The 24,319-nt window shown below is 42.2% G+C and overlaps 1 protein-coding gene across 1 annotated transcript in view; it reads right to left on the bottom strand.

Moving 5' to 3' along the window:
• The window catches only part of LOC127415489 (phosphatidylethanolamine-binding protein 4), a 234,243-nt gene that overhangs the window by 207,623 nt on the left and 2,301 nt on the right, over window positions 1-24,319 (bottom strand). Inside the window, exon 3 of the mRNA XM_051654275.1 lies at window positions 22,462-22,588. Within this exon, the coding sequence (XP_051510235.1) occupies window positions 22,462-22,588 (127 nt within the window). The remainder of the gene's footprint in view (window positions 1-22,461; window positions 22,589-24,319) is intronic.

Below are 24,319 nucleotides of genomic sequence, written 5' to 3'. Positions count from 1 at the left end.
CTCGAACCTTTTCTTTTTGTTTTTCTGTTTCAAAAGTGGCTTTTTCTTTGCAATTCTTCCAATAAGGCCTGCACCCCTGAGTCTTCTCTTTACTGTTGTGCATGAAACAGGTGTTGAGCAGGTAGAATTCAATGAAGCTGTCAGCTGACAACATGTGAGACATCTATTTCTCAAACTAGAGACTCTGATGTACTTATCCTCTTGTTTAGTTGTACATCTGGCCTTCCACATCTGTCCTTGTTAGAGCCAGTTGTCCTTTGTCTTTGAAGACTGTAGATTTTCACACCTTTGTGTGAAATCTTCAGTTTTTTGGCAATTTCAAGCATTGTATAGCCTTCATTCCTCAAAACAATGATTGACTGATGAGTTTCTAGAGAAAGCAGTTTTTTTTTTTTGCCAGTTTTGACTTAATATTGACCTTAAGACATGCCAGTCTATTGCATACTGCGTTAACTCAAAAACACACACAAAGACAATGTTAAGCTTCATTTAACGAAGCAAATAGCTTTCAATAGTGGCAAGTGATTTTTCTAGTAACAAATTAGCAATTTAGCATGATTACTCAAGAATAAGGTGTTGGAGTGATGGCTGCTGGAAATGGGGCCTGTCTAGATTTGATCACAAATTACTTTTTTCAAATAGTGATGGTGCTTTTTTTTTTTTACATCAGTAATGTCCTGACTACACTTTGTGATCAGTTGAATGCCACTTTAGTGAATTAAAGTACCAATTTCCTTCCGAAACAGCAAAATTTGTACATTATTCCAAACTTTTGGCCGCCAGTATATATAATCTGTGTTTTTTTTTATGCGAGTGAGATGAGTGAAGAGCGCAGTTTCACAAATATATGTCCTGTTTACATTTGCACATGTATTTTGCTACAGTATATTTCAAACTGACTCCCGAACCCAAATGCTCTTTATAATGTCTGGATTAATGCCTGGCCCTGGATAATGTACTATGATACAAATACATGTGCACAATAGTGTTCATTAAGAATAACATGAATAGTACTGTATAAAATATGATGCATAACATTCATAATATATTAGAAAACACTGGCTCACAGCCTTTTATTTATCGCAAGTATTGCAATACTATGTTACATTATTCTTGCAATAAAAATAGCAGTGTAGTTCTGCAATTTGCTTGTGTACAGTAATATATTGCATGTAAAGACTTTTTTTTTTTTTTTTTTTTTTACTACAAGCTTAGTGCAAACAAATTCCCGAACCCCGCTGCTATTTTTAAAGCCATGAGAATATAACAGGCACAGTGATATACTGAATAATGTACATTTAGACAAAACACCATAAGACGACTTTCAAAAACAGACCAGGTTTATGTTTGCAAAGGTTTAAATATATAATTTGAGTTTACTAGCCACACCTACAGTAATGTTCAAAAGTCTTAGGCACATAAGATATTTCACAAAAGCATTTGTCTTAAGATGGTTATTTATATCTTAAGCTTTAGTGTGTCAATAGGAAATATAAATGTTAGACTCCCAACCATTACTTTTGCAAATAGAAAAGATTAGAATAGAAGAACAGGGAGCCCTGCAACAGATGTCATGGCCCCCACAAAACATTGTGTCAGTCTGAGATTACATAAAGAGACAGAAGCAATTTAGACAGCCTAAATAGATAGAAGAACTGTGGCAAATTCTCCATGAAGCTTTGAACATCCTATCTGCCAACAACCAAGAAAACTATGTCCAGGTGTACCTAGAAGAAAGGTGGTCACACCGAATATTGATTTCGCTTTTTTTGTTTACTGGACTTTGTATGACATTAACTGATAAATGAAAACTATTTCTGTCATTATTTTTGAAGACATCCTCATTATGCAACATTTTTTCACAAGTGCCTAAATATTTTGCACAGTACTATACATCTGTGTGTCATTGTTTTTTTTTTTTTAAATGAACATCAAGAACCAGGATAATGTACATCTTGATCAGTGTCTCGAGATTATATAGCCCCAACATCAGATGGTTCAGCCCGTCACTGTCACTTCTCTCACTGAATGGGAATTAGATGTCAATTAATACAGGTACAGTTTGTCCCCCATAAAATCCAAGTAAGAACAATAACAATATTACTAATAGGTCTAATAATTGAATCTGCAGTTAGGGAAATTGCAGGGAGGAAATCTCGTTTGGAGAGGAGCAGTAACAGTTGACTCGCATGGAGGACACGGAGATCCAGATTGTTCATTAAAGTTTTCATTTTGCTCGAGCGTTTTTAATGTATTTATTTAATTTTTTTTTTTTAAACAGGTAGTTTTGTGTATCTATACAAACAAAATGTTCACAATTGTTTGTATAAATAAAACGTCATGGTTACTTGCGTAACCGCCGTTCCCTGATGGAGGGAACGAGACGTTGTGTTGATGTAGTGACACTAGGGGGTCACTCTTGGGAGACCGAGACAAAAGGCCGAGATAAAAGGCCAATGAAAATTGGCGAGTGGTATTTGCATGCAACTCCCCCGGATATACGGGTATAAAAGAAGCTGGTATGCAACCACTCATTCAGGTTTTATGCTGAGGAGCCGAGACAAGGTCCGGCCATTTCAGCTGGTAGTTCAGCGTTGTGGCAGGAGGAACACAACATCTCGTTCCCTCCATCAGTGTTAAGTGAACTGGCGGAGTGTGACGGGCAGACCACTGTGTGCCTCGTAGCCAGCACACCAGGCCGACACGTAACCTCCCCCAACATAGTTATGAGTGTCGAACGGCCCTTTGGGGACAAATCGACTACCCAAAAGAGAGAGACAGGCTAACCCAGTCGTGGCTTCTTTTCCCCTTCTTTTTTCCACTCCCTAAAAAAGAAGGGGGATTATCCGGCTGGGCCACCAGGTCTAGTCGGGGGGGTGTCCTCCCAAGAGGAGGACACCGCGGAGACCACACCTCACCCAAAGGGGGGGGGGGGGTAATTTAAGTGGAAAAATACGTCACAAGGTCTTGCCGACAATGTGGAGAGTCTCAAGGTAGATCCTACCCAACGGGGGAAAGGAGTTACTACAAACATGGAGACTGTGGTAGAGGGGCTCTGCCCAAGGAAGACGCAGTTTGCCAACAGGGAAACGAATTAGCGGAAGATATATATCGCATGGGGTTACCTTACAGGGAACCACCACATGCGGAGCACCTACCCCAGAAAAGGGCTCTTAGTTAGCACGTGTACTGGGCCGGCAGCAAGTCTCTCCGAAAACTCGACAGCCACAGGGCTCGGAGTTAGTCAAACAGGGAACATAGTTTGTGAACACTACTGGGAATTAATGGCGCACGTCTTCAGCTCAGAAGAGGTAAAAGGCGCTACGTGCAAGCGATACACCCGGCCGGCTATCCCGGGCATATCTGCTTGTATTGCGTGCCACTACCTGGGACGAAACCGGTTTCACCCGGAGGTTGTAGAACCTTGCAAAGGTGTTGGGTGTTGCCCAGCCCGCTGCTCTGCAAATGTCTGTTAGAGAGGTACCCCAGGGCCCAGGAGGCCACTACACCTCTGGTAGAATGGGCTCGTAGCCCTACCGGGGGCGGCATGTCCTGGGCGTGATATGCCATAGCTATGGCGTCAATGAGCCAGTGGGCGATCCTCTGCTTGGAGACAGCGCTTCCTTTACGCTGTGCACCAATGCAGACAAAGAGCACCGGACACAGCAACGACAGGGCTGGGTCTGCCTCCTCCTGGGGCAGCGCCCGCAGGTTCACCACCTAGTCCCTAAAAGGGGTCATGGGAACCTTGGGCACATAGCCCGGTCGGGGTCTCAGGATCACATGAGAGTAGCCCGGACCGAACTCCAGGCACGTTTCACTGACAGAGAACGCCTGCAGGTCTCCTACCCTCTTGATGGAAGTGAGTGCAGTCAGGAGGGCAGTCTTCAAGGAGAGTGCCTTAAACTCAGCTGACTGCAAAGGCTCAAAGGGGGCTCTCTGTAGACCCTGAAGAACTACAGAGAGGTCCCATGAGGGAACGAGGCGCGGCCTGGAGGGATTCGGTCTCCAGGCGCCTCTCAGGAACCTGATGACCAGGTCGTGCTTCCCTAAGGACTTACCGTCCACTGTGTCGTGGTGTGCTGCTATTGCGGCAACGTACACCTTCAAGGTGGAAGGGGACAGCCGCCCTTCCAACCTCTCCTGCAGGATGGAAAGCACTGATCCAACTGCACATCTCTAGGGGTCTTCCCGACAGGAAGAACACCACTTAGCGAACAGACGCCACTTAAAGGCATACAGGCGCCTCGTAGAGGGGGCCCTAGCCTGAGTGATCGTGTCTACCACCGCGGGTGGTAGACTGCTTAAGTCTTCCACATCCCGTCCAGGGGCAAGACATGGAGATTCCAGAGGTCTGGTCACGGGTGCCAGATGGTGCCCCGTCCCTGAGAAAGAAGGTCCTTCCTCAGGGGAATTCGCTGGGGGGGGGCGCTGTCGCAAGGAGCGTGAGGTCCGAGAACCACGTCTGGGTGGACCAGTAGGGTGCTACCAGGATGACCTGCTCCTCGTCCTCCCTGACCTTGCACAGAGTCTGTGCAAGTAGGCTCACTGGGGGAAACACATATTTGCGCAGGCCAGGGGACCAGCTGTGTGCCAGCGCGTCTATGCCGAGGGGTGCCTCGGTCAGGGCGTACCAGAGCGGGCAGTGGGAGGATTCTTGGGAGGCGAACACGTCCACCTGTGCCTGTCCGAATCGACTCTAAATCAGCTGGACCACCAGTGCACACTCATTCGTGAGGCGCGCTGTCAAAGAGACCGAGTCCAACTCCAAACCGAGGAAAGAGATGCTCTGAACCGGGAGGAGCTTGCTCTTTCCCCAGTTGACCCGAAACCCTAGTCGGCTGAGGTGTGAGAGCACCAAGTCCCTGTGTGCACACAACATGTCCCGAGAGTGAGCTAGGATTAGCCAATCGTCGAGAGAGTTGAGAATGCGTATGCCCACTTCCCTTAACGGGGCAAGGGCTGCCTCTGCGACTTTCGTGAAGATGTGAGGAGACAAGGACAGGCCGAAAGGGAGGACCTTGTACCGATCCGCCTGACCCTCAAATGCAAACCGCAGGAAGGGTCTGTGTCGAGGTAGAATCAAGACGTGGAAGTACGCATCCTTCAGGTCTACCGCCATGAACCAATCTTGATGCCGGACGCTTGCCAGAATGCGTTTTTGCGTCAGCATCTTGAACGGGAGTCTGTGTAAAGCCCAGTTCAGTACTCGCAGGTCCAAGATTGGCCACCACCCACCGCCTTTTTTCGGTACGATGAAGTAGGGGTTGTAAAACCCTTTCTTCATCTCGGCCGTAGGGACAGACTCTATCGCACCCTTCCGTAGGAGAGTAGCAATATCCGCGTGCAAGGTAGCAGCGTTTTCATCCTTCACCAAGATGAAGTGGATACCGCTGAACCTGGGCGGACGCCTGGCGAACTGAATCGCGTAGCCGAGTTGGATGGTCCGGACCAGCCATCGCAACTGCATTGAAAAGCGCAAGCCACACATCCCAGTTCCGTGCAAGGGGGACCAAAGGGACAACGTCGTTGGACGTACAGGCAGGTGGGGCCTCGCGGCGGGGCGGAGCTCGAGGTGCCACACCATGTCGTGGCCGTGCTGAGTCTAGGGACATCGAAACACTTACCTGGCTCCTAGTGACCACCCCCAGAACAGCCTGGGACAGGGGAGGAAGAGGCCCGTCCTCATGACTCGTGGAGACTGTCACATCGGGGGTGGATTTGTGGCACAGCTGGGCACTCAGGGGCGGAAGACCGCCGCTGGAGCGCCAAACCTGCCACATAGAGTGGTGGACGGCGGCCGTGATGACGACTGAGCACACCGGATATGTGAAAAAGGGAACAAGGAAACCGCTGAACTCTTGGGTACTGCAGCCACTTGGGCATGCAGCACAATTAAATGCAAAAGGTAAGAAAAAGATTCTCCTCCCGGCCTTCGACCGGGGGATGGAGAGGTCTGCTTACCAGCTCCAGAGCAGCGGGTTTCATCATCCCTGTGTCGCCCGTCTCAGGGGTGCTCTGAAGCCTTTCACGGGTTCTTGGCGGCCGCGAGATGGGTGGCATCTGCTTCCTGCGGTGGGCTCCACGTCGGGGCCGGGGCCAGGCTGCAGCGGAGCCGGTGCAATCACCGCAGGGGGACACCCTTGGTGACGAGCAGATGGGGTGCAAGATCTTGAGCCGCGCCGGGGCAGGATATGCCGGATAGCCTCCGTCTGCTGCTCCACCGTCGAGAACTGCTGGGCAAAGTCCTTGACGGTGTCGCCGAATAAGCCAGCCTGGGCAGCAAGGAACCATGTCCTGTCGGCCTCACCCATCTCGACCAAGCTGAGTCAAAGGTGGCGCTCCTGGACCACTAATGTGGACATCGTCTGCCCGAGTGACTGCGCCGTGACCTCCTCGCTCTCCGAGCGACGGTCGGTCGCCAAGCGCAGTTCCTGCATCAATCCCAGGGCTTGACAGACTTGCAGGAGAGCCATGGCGTGCAGGGCGGTGGCGGCTTGTCCAGCAGCACCGTAGGCCTTGGCCGTCAGAGACGACGTAAACCTACAGGCCTTGGACAGGGGCTTTGGGCACCCGCGCCAGGTGCAGGCACTCTGCAGGCATAGGTGCACCGCGAGCGCCTTTATCCACCGGGGATTGCCGAATAGCCCTTGGCCGCCCCACCATCGAGGGTAATGAGGGCGGGGAAGCTGAAAAGATCGGGACCGGGCAGTAAAAAGTGCCTCCCACGACCTTGTCAGCTCTTCATGCACTTCCGGGAAGAAAGGAACGGGGGCGGGGCGTGGCTTTGAGCGATGCCGTGAGCCCAGGAACCAATCATCGAGCCGTGAGGGTTCAGGGGAGAGCGGAGGGTTCCACTCTAGCCCGATGCTCGCGGCTGCCCGGGAAAGCATGTCGTCATCTCTGCGTCAGCCTGTGACCGGGCGACCACACCCGAAGGGAGGAGCCCAGATGAGGCTTCCGCGTCCGACTGGACGAGCCCGCTCTCCACGTTGCGCTCGAGAGCTCATCACTTTCGCGGGCTCCGAATAAGAGGTCGAACTCGCCGTGAGACGAGCCGGCGGACTCATCTGGAAGCCCGATCGGGGCAGACGAGCATGGGTCCCCAAATCACCCCCAGTGCCTAGCCGCACTGGCCTCAAACTCGTGGGTAAAAGGACCAAGGCGGGGAGCCTCTGGGGTGGCTTTCTTACGAAGGCCAGCCGCGACCGCACCGTTGCCATGGACATGTCCTCGTAATGAGTACATGACCCATCCACGAACGCTGTCTCCACGTGAGCAGTGCCCAGACACGAAAGACAGTGATCGTAACCGTCAGGAGGCGAGAGATAACGAGCACAACCAGGAATAACACACAAAGGAAAGGCATCTTTAAAAAGAAATGTCTTTAAAAAGACGTTCCGTGTGTGCCGCTCTTTTAGAGAAATATACTCTTTTAGAGAAATATACTCTTATTTCTGCCGAAGCCCCAGGGGCATTCTCTGCAGTGCACCAGTGCAGAGGAGGGAGAAGCCGCTGAAATGTGCCGTCAGATCCAGCAGAGGTGAATGAACAGTCGTGGGAATTCAGCTCAGAGAGCATGACCGTTCGGCTCCGAAGAGAAAATCTGAATGAGTAGTTGCATACCAGCTCCTTTTATACCCGTATGTCCGAGGGAGTGGCATGCAAATACCACTCGCCAATTTTCATTGGCCTTTTATCAAAGACCAGAGGTGTCTCGGGCTCCCAAGAGTGACCCCTAGTGTCACTACATCGACACAACGTTGAGTGAGTGACAGATAGGGAACAGGCTACTAATACTGAGAAAAAGAACTAATAAAACAATTTATGTTAATAATAATACTAACAATAATATTAATAGCAGCAGCACAAACACTTTTGTCATAACATTGAAAGCAGTGGCCCTTGGCTTTGTATTGTTGACAAAATTTGGCCCTTGGTGAAAACTAATTGGGGAACCCTGGTCTACGCTACTTATCCTCGACCAATCACAGCCGACTGGAGATTCATGCAGGAGGTAAAATCATGGCGGACAAGATGATATCAGGTGCAGATTTCTTATCGTTTTCAATAACTGTTTTTAAAGAGGATTTTAGTATTTTTGAGAGTCTCAAAAATATCAAGACATAAAAAAAAATAAAAAATAAAAATAACCAGTTAGACACGCTCGCTCTTTGCTTTCCTGTGCTCAGTGCACATGCAACTACAAGCATTAACCAATGAGAGAGATTTTGCACTAATAAAAGAAAGCCGGCACACTAGGGATGAGCACGAGTACTCGAGTACTCAGACATGGCAGCAATGATCATGAAAACGATGATCGATAGTGATCACGCATGATGTGACTTTTCACAAATTCAAAACCCAGTGACAATTACCTGACAACTAAACACACAAACAATTTTTAATTTTGAGATTTAATTTTTGATTACGCTGTGGCTTTGTGGGGTACATTGTTTGTCAGAAACGTCTCACAGCAACCAAACTGATACAATGCTGCAATGCTATCGTTATGGTAATCAAAAGAGAGTGTAATTAACTGTGTTTTGAACACCTGTCTCTGCAAAACATTTGCTAAACACGTTTTATCATCATGTAAGAATTTTGACTCGTTAATGGATATTATTTAATAAATGTTTGTCACTGACCGTAAACCTCGCTGCCCTGCGTGAAGTAACATGCACCTGCATCTCGATGAAATGGGAGTTGGTCTAATCTAAACCAAGTTAGATGTCCAATATAAAGTGTCCTTCCGTTGCACTTTCCCCAGTTGAAAGGTCGAAATTCAGACTCTCCGAGTTGAAAGGAACGCTTCATGAATCACAGCAACAACAATACAGAGCATCACGGCTTTCCTCACAAGAGCGAACATTTGGGGACACACACGCACACACGCGCACGCACGCACGCACGCACACCAGGCACGTGTGGCAGTGTACTCAATGCGCTGAAGCAATGCATATACAGCAGGAGAGTGTTTCAAACATTTTGACAGAGCGCAGCTAAATGGAACACAATGCAGCGTCTTCAAACTGAACTTCAATTTAACACGCATATTAAAAACGCAATGGTTATGGCATCTCCTGTTATTTGAAAATAAACGGTTCAGACAGTCACTAAAAAAACTGGTGCGTGCTTAGTAAGATTACTACGGTAACCTAAAGAAAGAACAGACAGACATGCGTTGGGCACATTCTTTCAGAGTTGGACAGTGAATCTTAATGATAAAATATGATGCATTATATTTTGAATTTTTTGTACATTTTGTAACATATTATTTTAAAACAGCCTATAATAATGAATAAACGATACACTGGAGCAAGACACAATGCAGCAGCTATAGATGTTTGTCAGACATGTTATTATATATACACAGTTATGAATATGTAATCGCCCCGAGTACTCGACAAGTACGAGTAATTAGTCCGAGAACACGAGTAGACAAAATGACCAAAATGCCCATCCCTACAGCACACCTGCATGCTCTCTCTCTCGCTCTCTCTCTCTCTTTTTCAAACACACACACACACACACACACTGCTGCAATTTGGCAATGCTTTGATTAATGCCGGATTGTCTAAAACTACAGGAATGCAAATATCCCAAAATCTTACATTTTCTGAAACAGGATCCGGCTCAACGGCGTAGGGAGTCATTTGGGACAGGGCCTAAGTGTTTGAAGTCATTGCGCCTTCAGTGTTTGTTTGTTTTTTTTTACCAGGAAACTGACACGATACATACATATGTATAGTGTACATACATACAGTATCGCAGCATCAGGACCCGCACCAGCCGACTTCATGACAGCTTCTTCCCCCAAGCAATCAGACTTTTGAACACTTGAACTCTCACGATAAATAAACAGTTGTGCTCAAAAGTTTGCATACCCTGGCATAAATTGTGAAATTTTGGCACTGATTTTGAAAATATGAATGATCATGCATGTCTTTATTTAAGGATAGTGATCATATGAAGCCACTTATTATCACATAGTTGTTTTGCTCATAGTTGTTAAGAAAAACCCACAGGTAACCTCAGGAGAAATACAGGCTGCTCTAGAAAAAGACGGTGTGGTTGTTTCAAGGAGCACAATACTTGTTGACCCCTCTCCAAACATAGCGCTTATGGTTGTGACCATAAAGCTATATTTTGGTCTCGTCAATCCAAATTACAGTGTGCCAGAAGCTGTGAGGTATGTCAAGGTGTTGTCGGGCATATTGTAGCCAGGCTTTGTTGTGGCAATGGATTCTTTCTGGCAACTCGACCATGCAGCTCATTTTTGTTCAAGTATCGTCGTATTGTGCTCCTTGAAACAACCACAACGTCTTTTTCCAGAGCAGCCTGTATTTCTCCTGAGGTTACCTGTGGGTTTTTCTTTGTATCCCGAACAATTCTTCTGGCAGTTGTGGCTGAAATCTTTCTTGGTCTACCTGACCTTGGCTTGGTATCAAGAGATCCCTGAATTTTCCACTTCTTAATAAGTGATTGAACAGTACTGACTGGCATTTTCAAGGCTTTGGATATCTTTTTATATCCTTTTCCATCTTTATAAAAGTTCCATTACCTTGTTACACAGGTCTTTTGACAGTTCTTTTCTGCTCCCCATGGCTCAGTATCTAGCCTGCTCAGTGCATCCACATGAGAGCTAACAAACTCATTGACTATTTATACACAGACACTAATTGCAATTTAAAAAGCCACAGGTGTGGGAAATTAACCTTTAATTGCAATTTAAACCTGTGTGTGTCACCTTATGTGTCTGTAACAAGGCCAAACATTCAAGGGTATGTAAACTTTTGATCAGGGCCATTTGGGTGATTTCTGTTATCATTATGATTTAAAAAGGAGCCAAACAACTATGTGATACTAAATGGCTTCATATGATCACTATTCTTAAATAAGAGACAGTTGTTTTGCATGATCAGTCATATTTTCAAAATCAATGCCAAAATTTCACAATTTCTGCCAGGGTATGCAAACTTTTGAGCACAACTGTACAAGGAGCCACGTAAAACTCATTTTGCAAAACTGCAGTTATATTCATGTGATTCTATGTGACCAGGTTGCAAAAAAAAAAAAAAAAAAAAAAAATGCAGAACTAAGGGGTCCATGAGCAAAGACACTAGAATGCAAATTGGGGGCACGTTCGACTTCCCATGTGCCAGCCAAGCAAATGCCATTGAGATGAATGGAAAAGCTAACAGATAGCTTTCTCCTGGTATTACAGACTTTTGGAAAGAATAAAAATTATGTCTGATGGAGTGGTTGAAAGAAGTAAAATAATTAATAAACATCCATATTTTCAAATTACGTTTCCATGTCTACCGCGAAATGCAATAAGCATTGTAGTCCGGTTTTGTCTAAAGCTCACTTGAATTTGCTCATTAAGCCTGTTTGAAACCAGTTTTTTTACTTAGGACATTCCTTCATACAAAAACGATGTCTATGAAGCTATTGGCTGCATCTGAAAATTGGAAAATGCTGCCTTCGGAGGCTGTATATGGAGGTAGGATGAAAATAAGGTGCTTTTCAAACTTTTCTGAGAACAGTTTCCTTAAGAGTTCCATTCATTCAAAAACGCTGTCGGTTAAGCCCTGATTAGGCAGCAAGTCAGCTGCCTACATTTTCGGATGCAGCCATTGTGTGCATCTGCCTGCACACCAATATGCTGAAAACTACCAAAAATCAGTTCATTCAACGCAAGAAACTTGCATTTACATAAGATTTGATATAATCTGGTTATTCTCTGCATCTGACATCAAAATGTAAAGAGTCCTGTTCACAGCACCTGTGCACATTGTGTAAGCCGGTAAGAATGCCTGTAAAAGGTGTTTACATGCAATGTACAATTGGGGTAATGGGCAAAAATCTACCAATGTCGATCAGTTTATATTTAAAACTGTTTGTGACTTTACCCTGATAAAGGAAAGTCGTTTAAGGCGTTTACATGACCTTACACATTGGTGGGTTATCAAGCATATTCTGTGTCAGATTGTGCATGTTAAAGCTCTCACTGACTGACTGGGCTACGAGGCAGCTGTCCTCAGTTTCGGACATAGCCAGTGGATCTTTTCTGGTAGTTCGGCACATGCTTCCTGTAACGACCCCCCTGAATTACCACTTTACCTCCTGTTTTCCATGCAACAATTGTTATTTCTTTCCTGTTATCTCCAGCCCTCCCTTCCCAAAGACAGACATATTAAAGCTGTTCGCCCACTGAGAGTATAAAAAGCAAACTCGAATCCCCCTCTCTTCCTCTATCTTTCAAGAGGCCCAACAGCAAAAGACCTTTCAGGAATCCTGCATGGGTGGACGAGTGGGTTTTCCCTGGGAAAGACACTCAGGGTCTTCCGGAAAGGAACCCCACCTTCAGATGTCGGATAGCATGCCGCAACGGTGCACGCCAATGCCAAGGCTAGCGTGGGTGAGTGGGCAGCTCTGCGCTGAGACGACTAGCAGCCGTGGGCATTGCCAGGCTTAGTGATGCCGCCCCGGTCGTTATTACAGGCAGCCAACAGAAAAGAACAGAGTTGCACAGAAATAAGCCCAAAATAATAGCAAGAAACAGGGAGGGATGGTTCACACTGAAATCCTCTCTCGACGCCCCCACTCATGATTTTAAGCACAGCGTACAAAATCACTCTCACAGAGAGAAAGGCAGAGCGAGAGAGAGAAGAGAGAAAAAGAGATATTAGCAGCATGGTAAGCTAGCTCAGGAGATCACATCCAGGCGCTTTCTAATCACTGTAATGGTTTAGAAACCTCATGCTCATCTCTCTAAGCACCAAATAAAACAGTAGAGGTCCCTGTATGAACCACAGGCGCTGCTTTCATATGCCAAAGAGACTTTGACAGCTGGAAGGGGCAGGAGCCCAAACACTTAACATGATTTTATTGAGTAATGTGTCACATCCTAGAATACAACCCTTTAATACTGAAGGCAACTGAGAAAAGCAGTTTAAAGTTACGAAGATCTGAGATTTTCTGCTCCAACAACGTGATGCAGGAATCTGTGCCATCATATGTTCATGCTTGATAAAAGATTATGCACAAGTTAAAATTAACTTAGGCTGTTATAGTTTTTAGAACATGCAGCTTGTGGGTTGTTGAGGGGACTTTGCCAAAAGTAGTCCAAGGGATCCTAGTTAGTGCAATATTAGTGTTTTTATTTTTTAGATGTATTACAGGTTTCTGTAGCTCAACCGGTAGAGCATGGCGCTAGCGATGCCAAGATCACGGGTTTGATTCCTAAAGTACAAACAGACTGATAAAATGTATATCTTGAGTGTCTGCCAAATGCATAAAATGTAAACAGATGTACACTCAATGAGCACTTTTTTAGGAACACATGTACACCTACTTATACATGTGATTATCCAATCAGCCAATCATGTGGCAGCTGTGCAGTGCATAAAATCATGCAGATATGGGTCAGCAGCTTCAGTTAATGTTCACATCAACCATCAGAATGTGGAAAAACATTATCAGTGATTTCAACCATGGCATGATCATTGGTGCCAGACGGGCTGGTTTGAGCATTTCTGTAACTGCTGATCTCCTAAGATTTTCAAGCACAAGAGTCTCTAGAGTTTACTCAGAATGGTGGCAAAAACTAAAAAACATCCAGTGAGCGGCAGTTCTGTGGTTGGAAACGCCTTGTTGATGAGAGAGGTCAGTGGAGAATGGCCAGACTGGTTCAAGCTGACAAAGGCTACAGTAAATCAGATAACCACTCTGTACAATTGTAGTGAACAGAAAAGCATCTCGGAATGCACAACACATCAAACCTTGAGGCGGATGGGCATAAACAGCGGAAGACCACATGGGGAACTTTATTAGGACCATAGTGTTCCAAATAAAGTGCTCAGTGAGGGTATGCTATTGGCCATAATAACATATAAATAACTAGATTTTAAATTTTTCTGCTAAAAATAAGAATGGTTGTTGCCTGTGCAAAAACTTTCTGCCACAATGATGGAGTTGACCTGAAAACTGTCCCATAGGCTAATTGGCAAAGCAATTACTATTGTGGTTGTTAGGTTATTGCTACAGTTGGTTGCTAAGGTGTACAGAGTGGTTGCTAAGGCATTGCTAAGTGGTTACTGCCAAAAGTAGTACTTAAAGTGGAAAGAAATCCGTAGCATTTCTCTCCGTCCGACCCTTGGGTCTCTCTTGAACGTTTCACAAGAGCACGACACTGTACCAACACCTTATAAGAGTTGCCAGTATGCAAAAATAGATGCTGGTACTGTGACCAGGGGCACATTAATGCACAAGCTTACATGGGCTGAAGCCCAGGAGCCCCCAACTCCCAGGGGGGCCCAATTCACGTTGTCGCCACCCTGTTTTCCCCCGTTGACGTCTGCAGGAGGAGTGCATAAAAAAAAAAGCATTCTAGTGACAACACTAATTACTAGCTTTCAGTGTCATTCAAAATCTTTATATCAGTAAATCCCTATTTTAAAGAACCCACTGCACTCAAATATATTGCACGCTATCAGTCACTTTAGCATGCAGAGCCAAGATCTCAAATCATTCTGCATATATATTTTCAAATGAACTGCCATTTTGATGAAAACATGATTCTTACCATAATGAAAAAAGAAGGAGAGACAAGAAATCATTGATGATGTAAATGAATACAAGATATTTGTGGGTCTGAAAAATGGCACAAGCGGAACACCACAAGTGTTGGTACACAGAATGCTGCCAATGGTCTGTTCTCCAAACTGAGAACATGTGGTATCATCACAAGAGAGAAACCAAAGAATATTCTAATCCCATTTATAAAATACTTTCTTGTGTGTGATAGTGGGAGAGTATCTGATAACTTAACATTTGATTGTTTTAAACTAGTTTTCATAAAGTCAGGTATACCAAAGCTATAATTATAACCATTAAATTATTGCTGCAGCTTTAATCTCACAAAAATGCACTTGCATGACAATTATATAATGTGTGTAGTAAATTCTAACACTGTAGGATGTACTAACGGTCCTCAACTTTTCAGAAAAAGTAGAGAAAAGACAGTCTCATCAACCCCTACTGTATAATAAACTATTTTTGTTTCAAAAACAAAATTATTTTTGACATTGCATCACAAAATGCAAGGCAAAGATGTAATTATCTCAATAATGACCTAAGATTAAACTAATGCTTTAAGAGAGCTTTTTGACAACCCAGTGTTAAATTTTTTTCCTAACAACAGCAAAGCTAGACATACAGTATAGTGGCCACAAAAAGCAACTAACTGGTCAAGGTGATTTGAGAGGATGTATGAAGTCAGTTTCTCTCAAGTTCACACGTGTGCTAGTTGAGGTGAAGTTCAACACATTACCTATGAACGTTCAACTAACGTCTGATAACCAGAAACTGTAAATATGTTTTTGTTTTTATTTTGAACAGTATATACATTTTTTGTTTTTTTATTTCTTTATTTTTATTTGATATGTTTTGCTTGCAACATGTATTTGTACTAGTATTCTCTACAATAAAATCCTTGCTTTAATATTTTTTTGTCAGTCTTGCGTCAGTGTCCAAATACTTTTAGTGGACTTTGTAAATGGACAATTTCTCAGATGAGTAAACAAGTAAACAATACTTAATGTAACCACATACACAGACAGATTCTAATTCTTATGCACCCTCAAAGTCTAAACAAATTACGACATTTCAAAGCCTATTATCCTTCCGATCATACTGTATGCAAATGATGCCAATGAAAATGGCAATATATAAAGCATTTAGTCCAACCCATTAGGCTACTTTGATGAAACTATTATGATTTTTGAAAACATTTCAACAGCAATAAAACTGAAATATTATGGTTGTTCAAGTAAAATTCAAGTTCAAGTCAAGCTGCGGGTTGAGTCATTACTTTGAGGACTGAGAGAAGGAAGTCTGTTGTTTAAAGTGACCCTTTGCTTTTGTTTTGGCTAATGAAAGCCCACTGAGAGGCGGACGGCTGGACCACTGCCCATTTCACTCGGTTTCAATTACCCAGCATGCCTTCTGCAGGGTAATGAGGTGGGTGTAACCGCAGGGGTAAAGCGACAAGCAGTGACCGCTGAGCCGCCACTTGGCCTCTCATTTCCGTGCCGATGAAGTGTCGTTTGGCAGGGTCAAAGGGGCGGGGGAGCAAGACCAACCGCAGAACAAGGGCTGACAAGTATGGTCTCTGAACCCTTCTCATATTCTCATACCTCCAGCTACCATATGTTTTTATCAGAGTTAGAAACACAAAAGGGGGGGAAGCCGGAATTACATTTGAAATGCCGGTAAATAAAGTTGGTATTGATTTGATCTCATGTGTAATCCATTTTGCTGTCTCACACCAAGTCCAGCAATAAAAGAGAATCATGTAGGACAGCATAACAGATAATACGACCATACATCAATTGGGGTTTGGGAGATGTAATGGCAATAGATCATCTTCAAGCCAAACTGCTTAGCTATGGAATTTATAAACTAGCTTCTAAAATTGAAGTGGCTTTCAATTTTAGTTTTCAATTTAAAGATACAGCATAGTACTTTTCTGCTTTTCTCCCCTACAACTGATTCTATTTCAAGTTTACTAGAATGATTCCCGCAGCATTGCGGCTCTAAACTTAAATGCACAGATCTAGCAGGATGAACAAAGTTTGCCTGATTCTCCTATAGCAGCTGTCAAACGGGCTCTTAGATCATATTAATGGGAGCTATGTTTCCATCATGTTAAGTTAAATAACTTTTTAGGTTTTTTTTTTTAAAACATTAAAATATTTTGTAATTCAACAAGAAATCTTTTAAACCTTTTTAACAGCATCACAGAATGTATTTGTGATACTCTTAATACTAAGATAACAAAAATAAAGGGCTTTATCATGTGTAATTATTGCAGAAGCGGGATTACCCAAGATTGTTTGATAGTCTCATACAGAAAGCTTTTATTTTTCTTTTTTTATTATTATTATTATTATATACAGTACCTCAAGTCTTCAGTATATATATATACACTGGCGGAAAAAAGTTTGGAATAATGTACAGATTTTGCTCTTATGGAAAGGAATTGGTACTTTTATTCAACAAAGTGGCATTCAACTGATCACAATGTATAGTCAGGACATTAATAACATGAAAAATTACTATTACAATTTGAAAAAAAAAAAAAAAAGTCAAATTCAAAGTGTTCATCAAAACATCCTCCTCATGCAGCAATGACAGCTTTGCAGATCCTTGGTATTCTAGCTGTCAGTTTGTCCAGATACTTAGGTGACATTTCACCCCACGCTTCCTGTAGCACTTGCCATAAATGTGGCTGTCTTGTTGGGCACTTCTCACGCACCTTACAGTCTAGCTGATCCCTCAAAAGCTCAATGGGGTTAAAATCCATAACACTCTTTTCCAATTATCTGTTGTCCAACGTCTGCGTTTCTTTGCCCACTCTATCCTTTTCTTTTTGTTTTTCTGTTTCAAAAGTGGCTTTTTCTTTGCAATTCTTCCCATAAGGCCTGCACCCCTGAGTCTTCTCTTTACTGTTGTGCATGAAACTGGTGTTGAGCGGGTAGAATTCAATGAAGCTGTTAGCTGAGGACATGTGAGGTGTCTATTTCTCAAACTAGAGACTCTGATGTACTTATCCTCTTGTTTAGTTGTACATCTGGCCTTCCACATCTGTCCTTATAAGAGCCAGTTGTCCTTTGTCTTTGAAGACTGTAGTGTACACATTTGTATGAAATCTTCAGTTTTTTTGTCAATTTCAAGCATTGTATAGCCTTCATTCCTCAAAACAATGATTGACTGATGAGTTTCTAGAGAAAGCAGTTTCTTTTTTTTTTTTTTTGCCATTTTTGACCAAACATTGACCTTAAGACATGCCAGTCTATTGCATACTGTGGCAACTCAAAAACAAACACAAAGACAATGTTAAGCTTCATTTAACTAACCAAATAGCTTTCAACTGTGTTTGATATAATGGCAAGTGATTTTCTAGTAATGATCAATGATCAATTTAGCATGATTACACAAGGATAAGGAGTTGGAGTGATGTCTGCTGGAAATGGGGCCTGTCTAGATTATCAAAAATGACTATTCAAATAGTGATGGTGCTGTTTTTTACATCAGTAATGTCCTGACTATACTTTGAGATCAGTGGAATGCTACTTTGGTGAATTAAAGTACCAATTTCCTTCCGAAACAGCAAAACCTGTACGTTATTCCAAACATTGGCCGCCAGTGTGTGTAATAATATATATATATATATATATATATATATATATATAGCTCTGAAAAAAATTAAGAGACCACTGTAAAATTATCGGTTTCTCTGGATTTACTATTTATGTGTTTGAGTAAAATTATTATTTTTTTTCTTTATTCTATGAAGTACTGACAACATTTCTCCCAAATTCCAAATAAAAACATTGTCATTTAGAGCATTTATTTGCAGAAAATGACAACTGGTCAAAATAACAAAAAAGAAGCAGTGTTTTCAGACCTCAAATAATGCAAAGAAAGAAAAGTTAATATTCATTTTTAAACAACACAATACTAATGTTTTAACTTAAGAATTCAGAAATCAATATTTGGTGGAATGACCCTGATTTTCAATCACAGCTTTCATACGCCTTGGCATGCTCTCTACTAGTCTTTCACATTGCTGTTGGGTGACTTTATGCCACTCCTGGCACAACAATTCAAGCAGCTTGGCTTTGTTTGATGACTTGTGGCCATCCATACTTCCTCTTGATCACATTCCAGAGGTTTTCAATGGGGTTCAGGTCTCAAGATTGGTTTGCCCATGACAGGGTCTTGATCCGACGGTCCTCCAACCACACCTTGATTGACCTGGCTGTATGGCATGTAATATTGATTTCTGATCTCTTCCGGAGTTCAAACATTAGTATTGTGTTGTTTAAAAATGAATATGAACTAGGGGCCTGGGTAGCTCAGCAAGTAAAGACGCTGACTACCACACCTGGAGTCGCAAGTTCGAATCTAGGGCGTGCTGAGTGACTCCAGTCAGGCTTCCTAAGCAACCAATTGGCCCGGTTGCTAGGGTGGGTAGAGTCACGTTGAGTTAACCTCCTCGTGGTCGCTATAATGTAGTTCTCACTCTCGGTGGGGTGTGTGGCGAGTTGTGCTCGGATGCCGCGGAGAAAAGTGTGGGCCTCCACATGCGCTAGGATTCTGTGGTAACGCGCTCAACAAGCCACAGGATACGATGCGTGGATTGACGGTCTCAGACGCAGAGGCAACTGAGATTCGTCCTCTGCCACCCGAATTGAGGGGAGTCACTACGCCACCACGAGCACTTAGAGCGCATTGGGAATTCCAAATTGGGGAGAAAATGGGAGAAAATAAATTAATATGAACTTGTTTTCTTTGCATTATTCGAGGTCTGAAAACACAGCATCTTTTGTTATTTTGACCATTGTCATTTTCTGCAAATAAATGCTCTAAATGACAATATTTTTATTTGGAATTTGGGAAAAATGTTGTCAGTACTTCATAGAATAAAGAAAAAAAAAATTCATTTTACTCACACATACCTATAAATAGTAAATCCAGAGAAACTGATAATTTTTCAGTGGTCTTTGTTTTTTTCCCCAGAGTGGTGTATACACATACATGCACACATACACACACACACCACCAGCCTAATATCTTGTAGGTCCCCCTCGTGCCGCCAAAACAGCTCTGATCCGTCGAGGCATGGATTCCACAAGACTTCTGAAGGTGTCCTGTGGTATCTGGCACCAAGACATTAGCAGCAAATCCTTTAAGTCCTGTAAGTTGTGAGGTGGGTCCTCCATGGATCGGACTTGTTGGTCCACCACATCCAATATATGCTCAATCAGACTGAGATCTGTTGAATTTGGAGGCCAAGTCAACACCTTGAACTCTTTGTCATGTTCCTCAAACCATTCCTGAACAATTTTTGCAGTGTGGCAGGGCGCATTATCCTGCTGAAAGAGGCCACTGCCATCAAGAAATATCATTGCCATGAAGGGGTGTACATGGTCTGCAACAATCTTTAGGTAGGTGGTACGTGTCAAAGTAATCCACATGAATGCCAGGACCTAAGGTTTCCTAGCAGAACATCGTCCAGAGCAACAAACAGCCTCCGCCGGCCTGCCTTCTTCCCACAGTGCATCCTTCTGCCATCTCTTCCCAAGGTAAACAACGCACATGCACCCGGCCTTCCACATGATCTAAAAGAAAACGTGATTCATCAGAAAAGGCCACATTCTTCTATTGCTCCATGGTCCAGTTATGACGCACACGGGCCCATTGTAGGTGCTTTGGGAGGACAGGAGTCAGCATGGGCACTCAGACCGGTCTGTGGCTAACAGCCCCTTATGCAGCAAGCTGCAATGTACTGTGTGTTCTGACACCTTTCTATCATGGCCAGCATTAAGCTTTTCAGCAATTTGTGCTACAGTAGCTCTTCTGTGGGATTGGACCAGACGGGCTAGCTTTCGCTCCCCACGTGCATCAGTGAGCCTTGAGCACCCATTACCCAGTCACCGCTTCAACGGTTGTCCTTCCTTGGACTACTTTTGGTAGGTACTAACCACTGTGAACACCACAAAAGACCTGCCGTTGTTGTGGCTGATCAGTGTAATCACACACACACGTTTTGAAACACTTATTCTTTATTATAATTCTTTTTTTTTTTACATTTTAGAATTGTAAAGTCACCAAAACTATGGAATAACATAAACGGAACTATGCGAATTATGTTGTGACTAAACAAAATCCAAAATAAATCAAAACTGTTATATTTTAGCATCTTCAAAGTAGTCACCCTTTGCCTAGAATTGGCAGACATGTACTCTTGACATTTTCTCAATCAACTTCTTGAGGTATCACCCTGGGATGCTTTTTAAACAGTATTGAAGGAGTTCCCATCTATGTTGGGCACTTATTGGCTGCTTTTCTTTATTATTTGGTCCAAGTCATCAATTTCAAAAACTTTTTTTTATTTTATTACATTTTAGTTTTATAATGAAATAAATTAATATGGTGGCACAATTATATTTTTGTCTACAAAACTAATTTCAAACATTTAAGCATACGCCTTCAGATCAAAAGATTTTTAAGATCATGAGAAACATTTCAGTCAAGTGTTTCAAAACTTTTGACCAGTAATGTGTACACACACACACACACACACACACACACACAGTGTTGGGTGTATCCGATTACAAAGTAATTAGTTACTATAATCTAATTACTTTAGTCAAAAAAGTAGTTAATGACTTAAAGTAATTACATTGTTTGGATTAAAGTATTATGCATAATACATTTAAAATATGACTTCATATGTCCTTTAACGCTTCTGTGACAGCTGAAGGAAGTGTGACAATGAATGAGGAAATATAGGCATTTTGAATTTAAATGGAAAACCAAAAACATTTCTAGGAAAAGTGGTTTAGAAAGCAACTTAAGTAAAATTAGTAATGCAATTACTTTTATATTAAGTAATCAGTAAAGTAATCAGATTACATTAAAAAGTATTAATTAGTAATTTGTAGTGGATTACTTATTTTGAGTAACTTAACCAACAATAACACACGCACACACACGCACAAGATAGATAGATAGATAGATAGATTTATTTTATTTATTTTGGAACAGCACTGATTGACATATTGTGATATACTGACTATAGTAAAAAAGTGCATCAACAAAAAAACAAAAAAAAAATTACATTTTCACCCTGCCCTGCAATCTCTGTACTTCAAATGTTCCCTGATTTCCTTTAATACAAAAAACCCAAATTCATGTCAACAGCATATAAAGACAGACAACTTTACAATATCAAAAAAAGAGATCACAGAAATTAATGTTAGAAACATTATCCATGCTGTTTCTATGTGACACTCAAGAGTTTACTCTCTGCAAGGATAACTCAAATCAGAACAGATGCTTCAGTAATGGAATGCTTGTGCCACCTTCTGGAGAAAGAGGAACAATGTGCACTAGCATAGATGTAATACACACTATATGACTTGAAAGCCAGTTAAATGATCTCTCAGGACATTAAAATACAGTGGAGAGTGAGGTGAACTATTTTAAGTTGTGTTTGTTTTGAATGCTACATTATGCATGTAATGATGCATCATTAAATGCTTGTATTACACTTGGGGTTAGCTCACCCAAAAATTAAAATTCTGTTGTCAATTGCTCACCTCCATGTCGTTCTAATCTTGTATGATTTTCTTTCCCCCGAGCAACACAGATGTTCAGCAAAATGTTAGGGACTGACAGCCTCAGTCACCATCCACATTTATTGTGTGGATGGATGTAATGAAAGTAAATGGTGACAAAGAAAGTCAAACACATTTGCAACAGCATGAGGGAGAGTAACTGATGACAGAATGTTAATTTTTGGGTGAGGCAGATGACTTGCACTCCTAACTTATTACTACTGATTAAAACTTAAACCACTAAACAGTGGATGTGACGTTCTCTTACCTCATCAGCACTTGGCAGTTGCACTTGTGGCGGTCCCCATTCCTTACTGATCTCCTTTCTGACACTCTGAGGGACGATTAAGCATTTATCAACAACCAGATCATGGTAGATCACCTTTAACTCTCCCCTAAAGAGTAAACATTAGGTTACAAGTAAGTTAAACCATCTGGAATACTCTCATTATTTGTTTTTCTAAGATTTTTCTGAAATGTCATTAGACACCAGTATAAGTTGTGTAGTCCAATCACATATAGTACATGAATGCACGGAACTAGTTGAACTAGTAAGTTGTTTGGTTTGTAAGGCTTGCTGTGTGGGTTTTGAGTGGGACCAGCTGCTTGAGTATCCATGACTCAGTGTTCTGAAGGAGTCCTGCACATCCCACACCAGCCTACAAGCCAGATCTCCAAATCATTTAATCTAGCAAAATATGGTTTGGAAATTAACCTTAGTCAAAAGCTCTTAAAGGAATGGAATAAGGCAGAATATTCCCAACCCGATCACAATAGTACAAGGTGGTGAATTCATACCAATTCATGATAGAAGTTCATTTGTATGAAATAGTACAAGCTATACACCCACCCATGAGACACTTCCCATGCATCCTTGAAGTTCCAAATGTGGCAATTGTTCTGTGTTAAAGGAATGGTTCACCTAAAAATTAATATTTACTCGCCCTCATGCCATTCCAGATGTGTATGACTTTATTTCTTCTGCCGAACACAAATGAAGATTTTTAGAAGAATATCTCAGCTCTGTAGGTCCATATAATGCAAGTGAATGATGGTCAGAACTTTGAAGGTCCAAAAATCACATAAGGGCAGCATAAAATTAATCCAAATGACTCCAGTGGTTAAATCTTTAACTTCAGAAGCGATATGATAGGTGTGGGTGAGAAACAGATCAATAAAGTCCATTTTCACTATCAGTCTCCACTTTCACATTAACATTCTTTTGTTTCTGGCGATTTGCATTCGTTGCACATTTCGCCACCTACGTGATTTTTAGAGCTTCAAAGTTCTGACACCATTCACTTGCATTGTATGGACCTACAGAGCTGAGATATTCTTCTAAAAATCTTCATTTGTGTTCAGCAGAAGAAAGAACATCTTACACATCTGGGATGGCATGAGGGTGAGTAAATGAGAGAATTTCCATTTTGGGTGAACTATCCCTTCATTTCAAGCATATGTGATTGGTTGATGTACAAGACGTATGTTTTTTGTACGAATTAAGTTGTAAGAATCGGTATGAATTCACCACCTCATGGTACTCTATGAGTGGGAAATTATTTTCTTATAAGTTTCTAAATTATAGAAAGTTGTTTCCGTTGACAAAATGAGTACTGTTATAAACAGTAGGCAATTGAGTTCTAGTGGGTCTGGGTTAGCTATGCATTTTGGGGTTAAAAATAATTAGGGATTTTCCAAATTTTTCCAAAGAGTACCGATAATTTTTATTTTTTTTAGTACTCACCGATGCGAGTCCGATACCTGTTTTTCTATTTTTTCTGAATTCAATATCAGCAGTTTATTTCAATTTTATCATCAAAATTGTTTAAATAAATTAATTAAAACTTTAAATCAAATGAAAGTAGAACAATTAATTTTCAACATGAAATTTTATTATTTTTATCAAATAAAGTGCTTCTATACAGAACCTCAAAGCACAATCCTAAATACAACACTGGAGTCATTATTGTCAAATAAAGTGCTGCATAACAGAGCATCACAGATGTGAGATATTGCTTAAATATAATACAGTTACTATTGATTTATTATTATTATTAGTAGTATTACAGTGAATATTACATAACTATATAGTAGTGATATATTTGTCATATTTGTTTAATTTAAAT

The sequence above is a fragment of the Myxocyprinus asiaticus genome, chromosome 24 (assembly GCF_019703515.2).
Source record: "Myxocyprinus asiaticus isolate MX2 ecotype Aquarium Trade chromosome 24, UBuf_Myxa_2, whole genome shotgun sequence".
Classification (NCBI taxonomy): Eukaryota; Metazoa; Chordata; class Actinopteri; order Cypriniformes; family Catostomidae; genus Myxocyprinus; species Myxocyprinus asiaticus.
The sequence above is the reverse complement of the archived record's forward strand: the minus strand, read 5'-3'. Positions and strand labels throughout refer to the sequence as shown.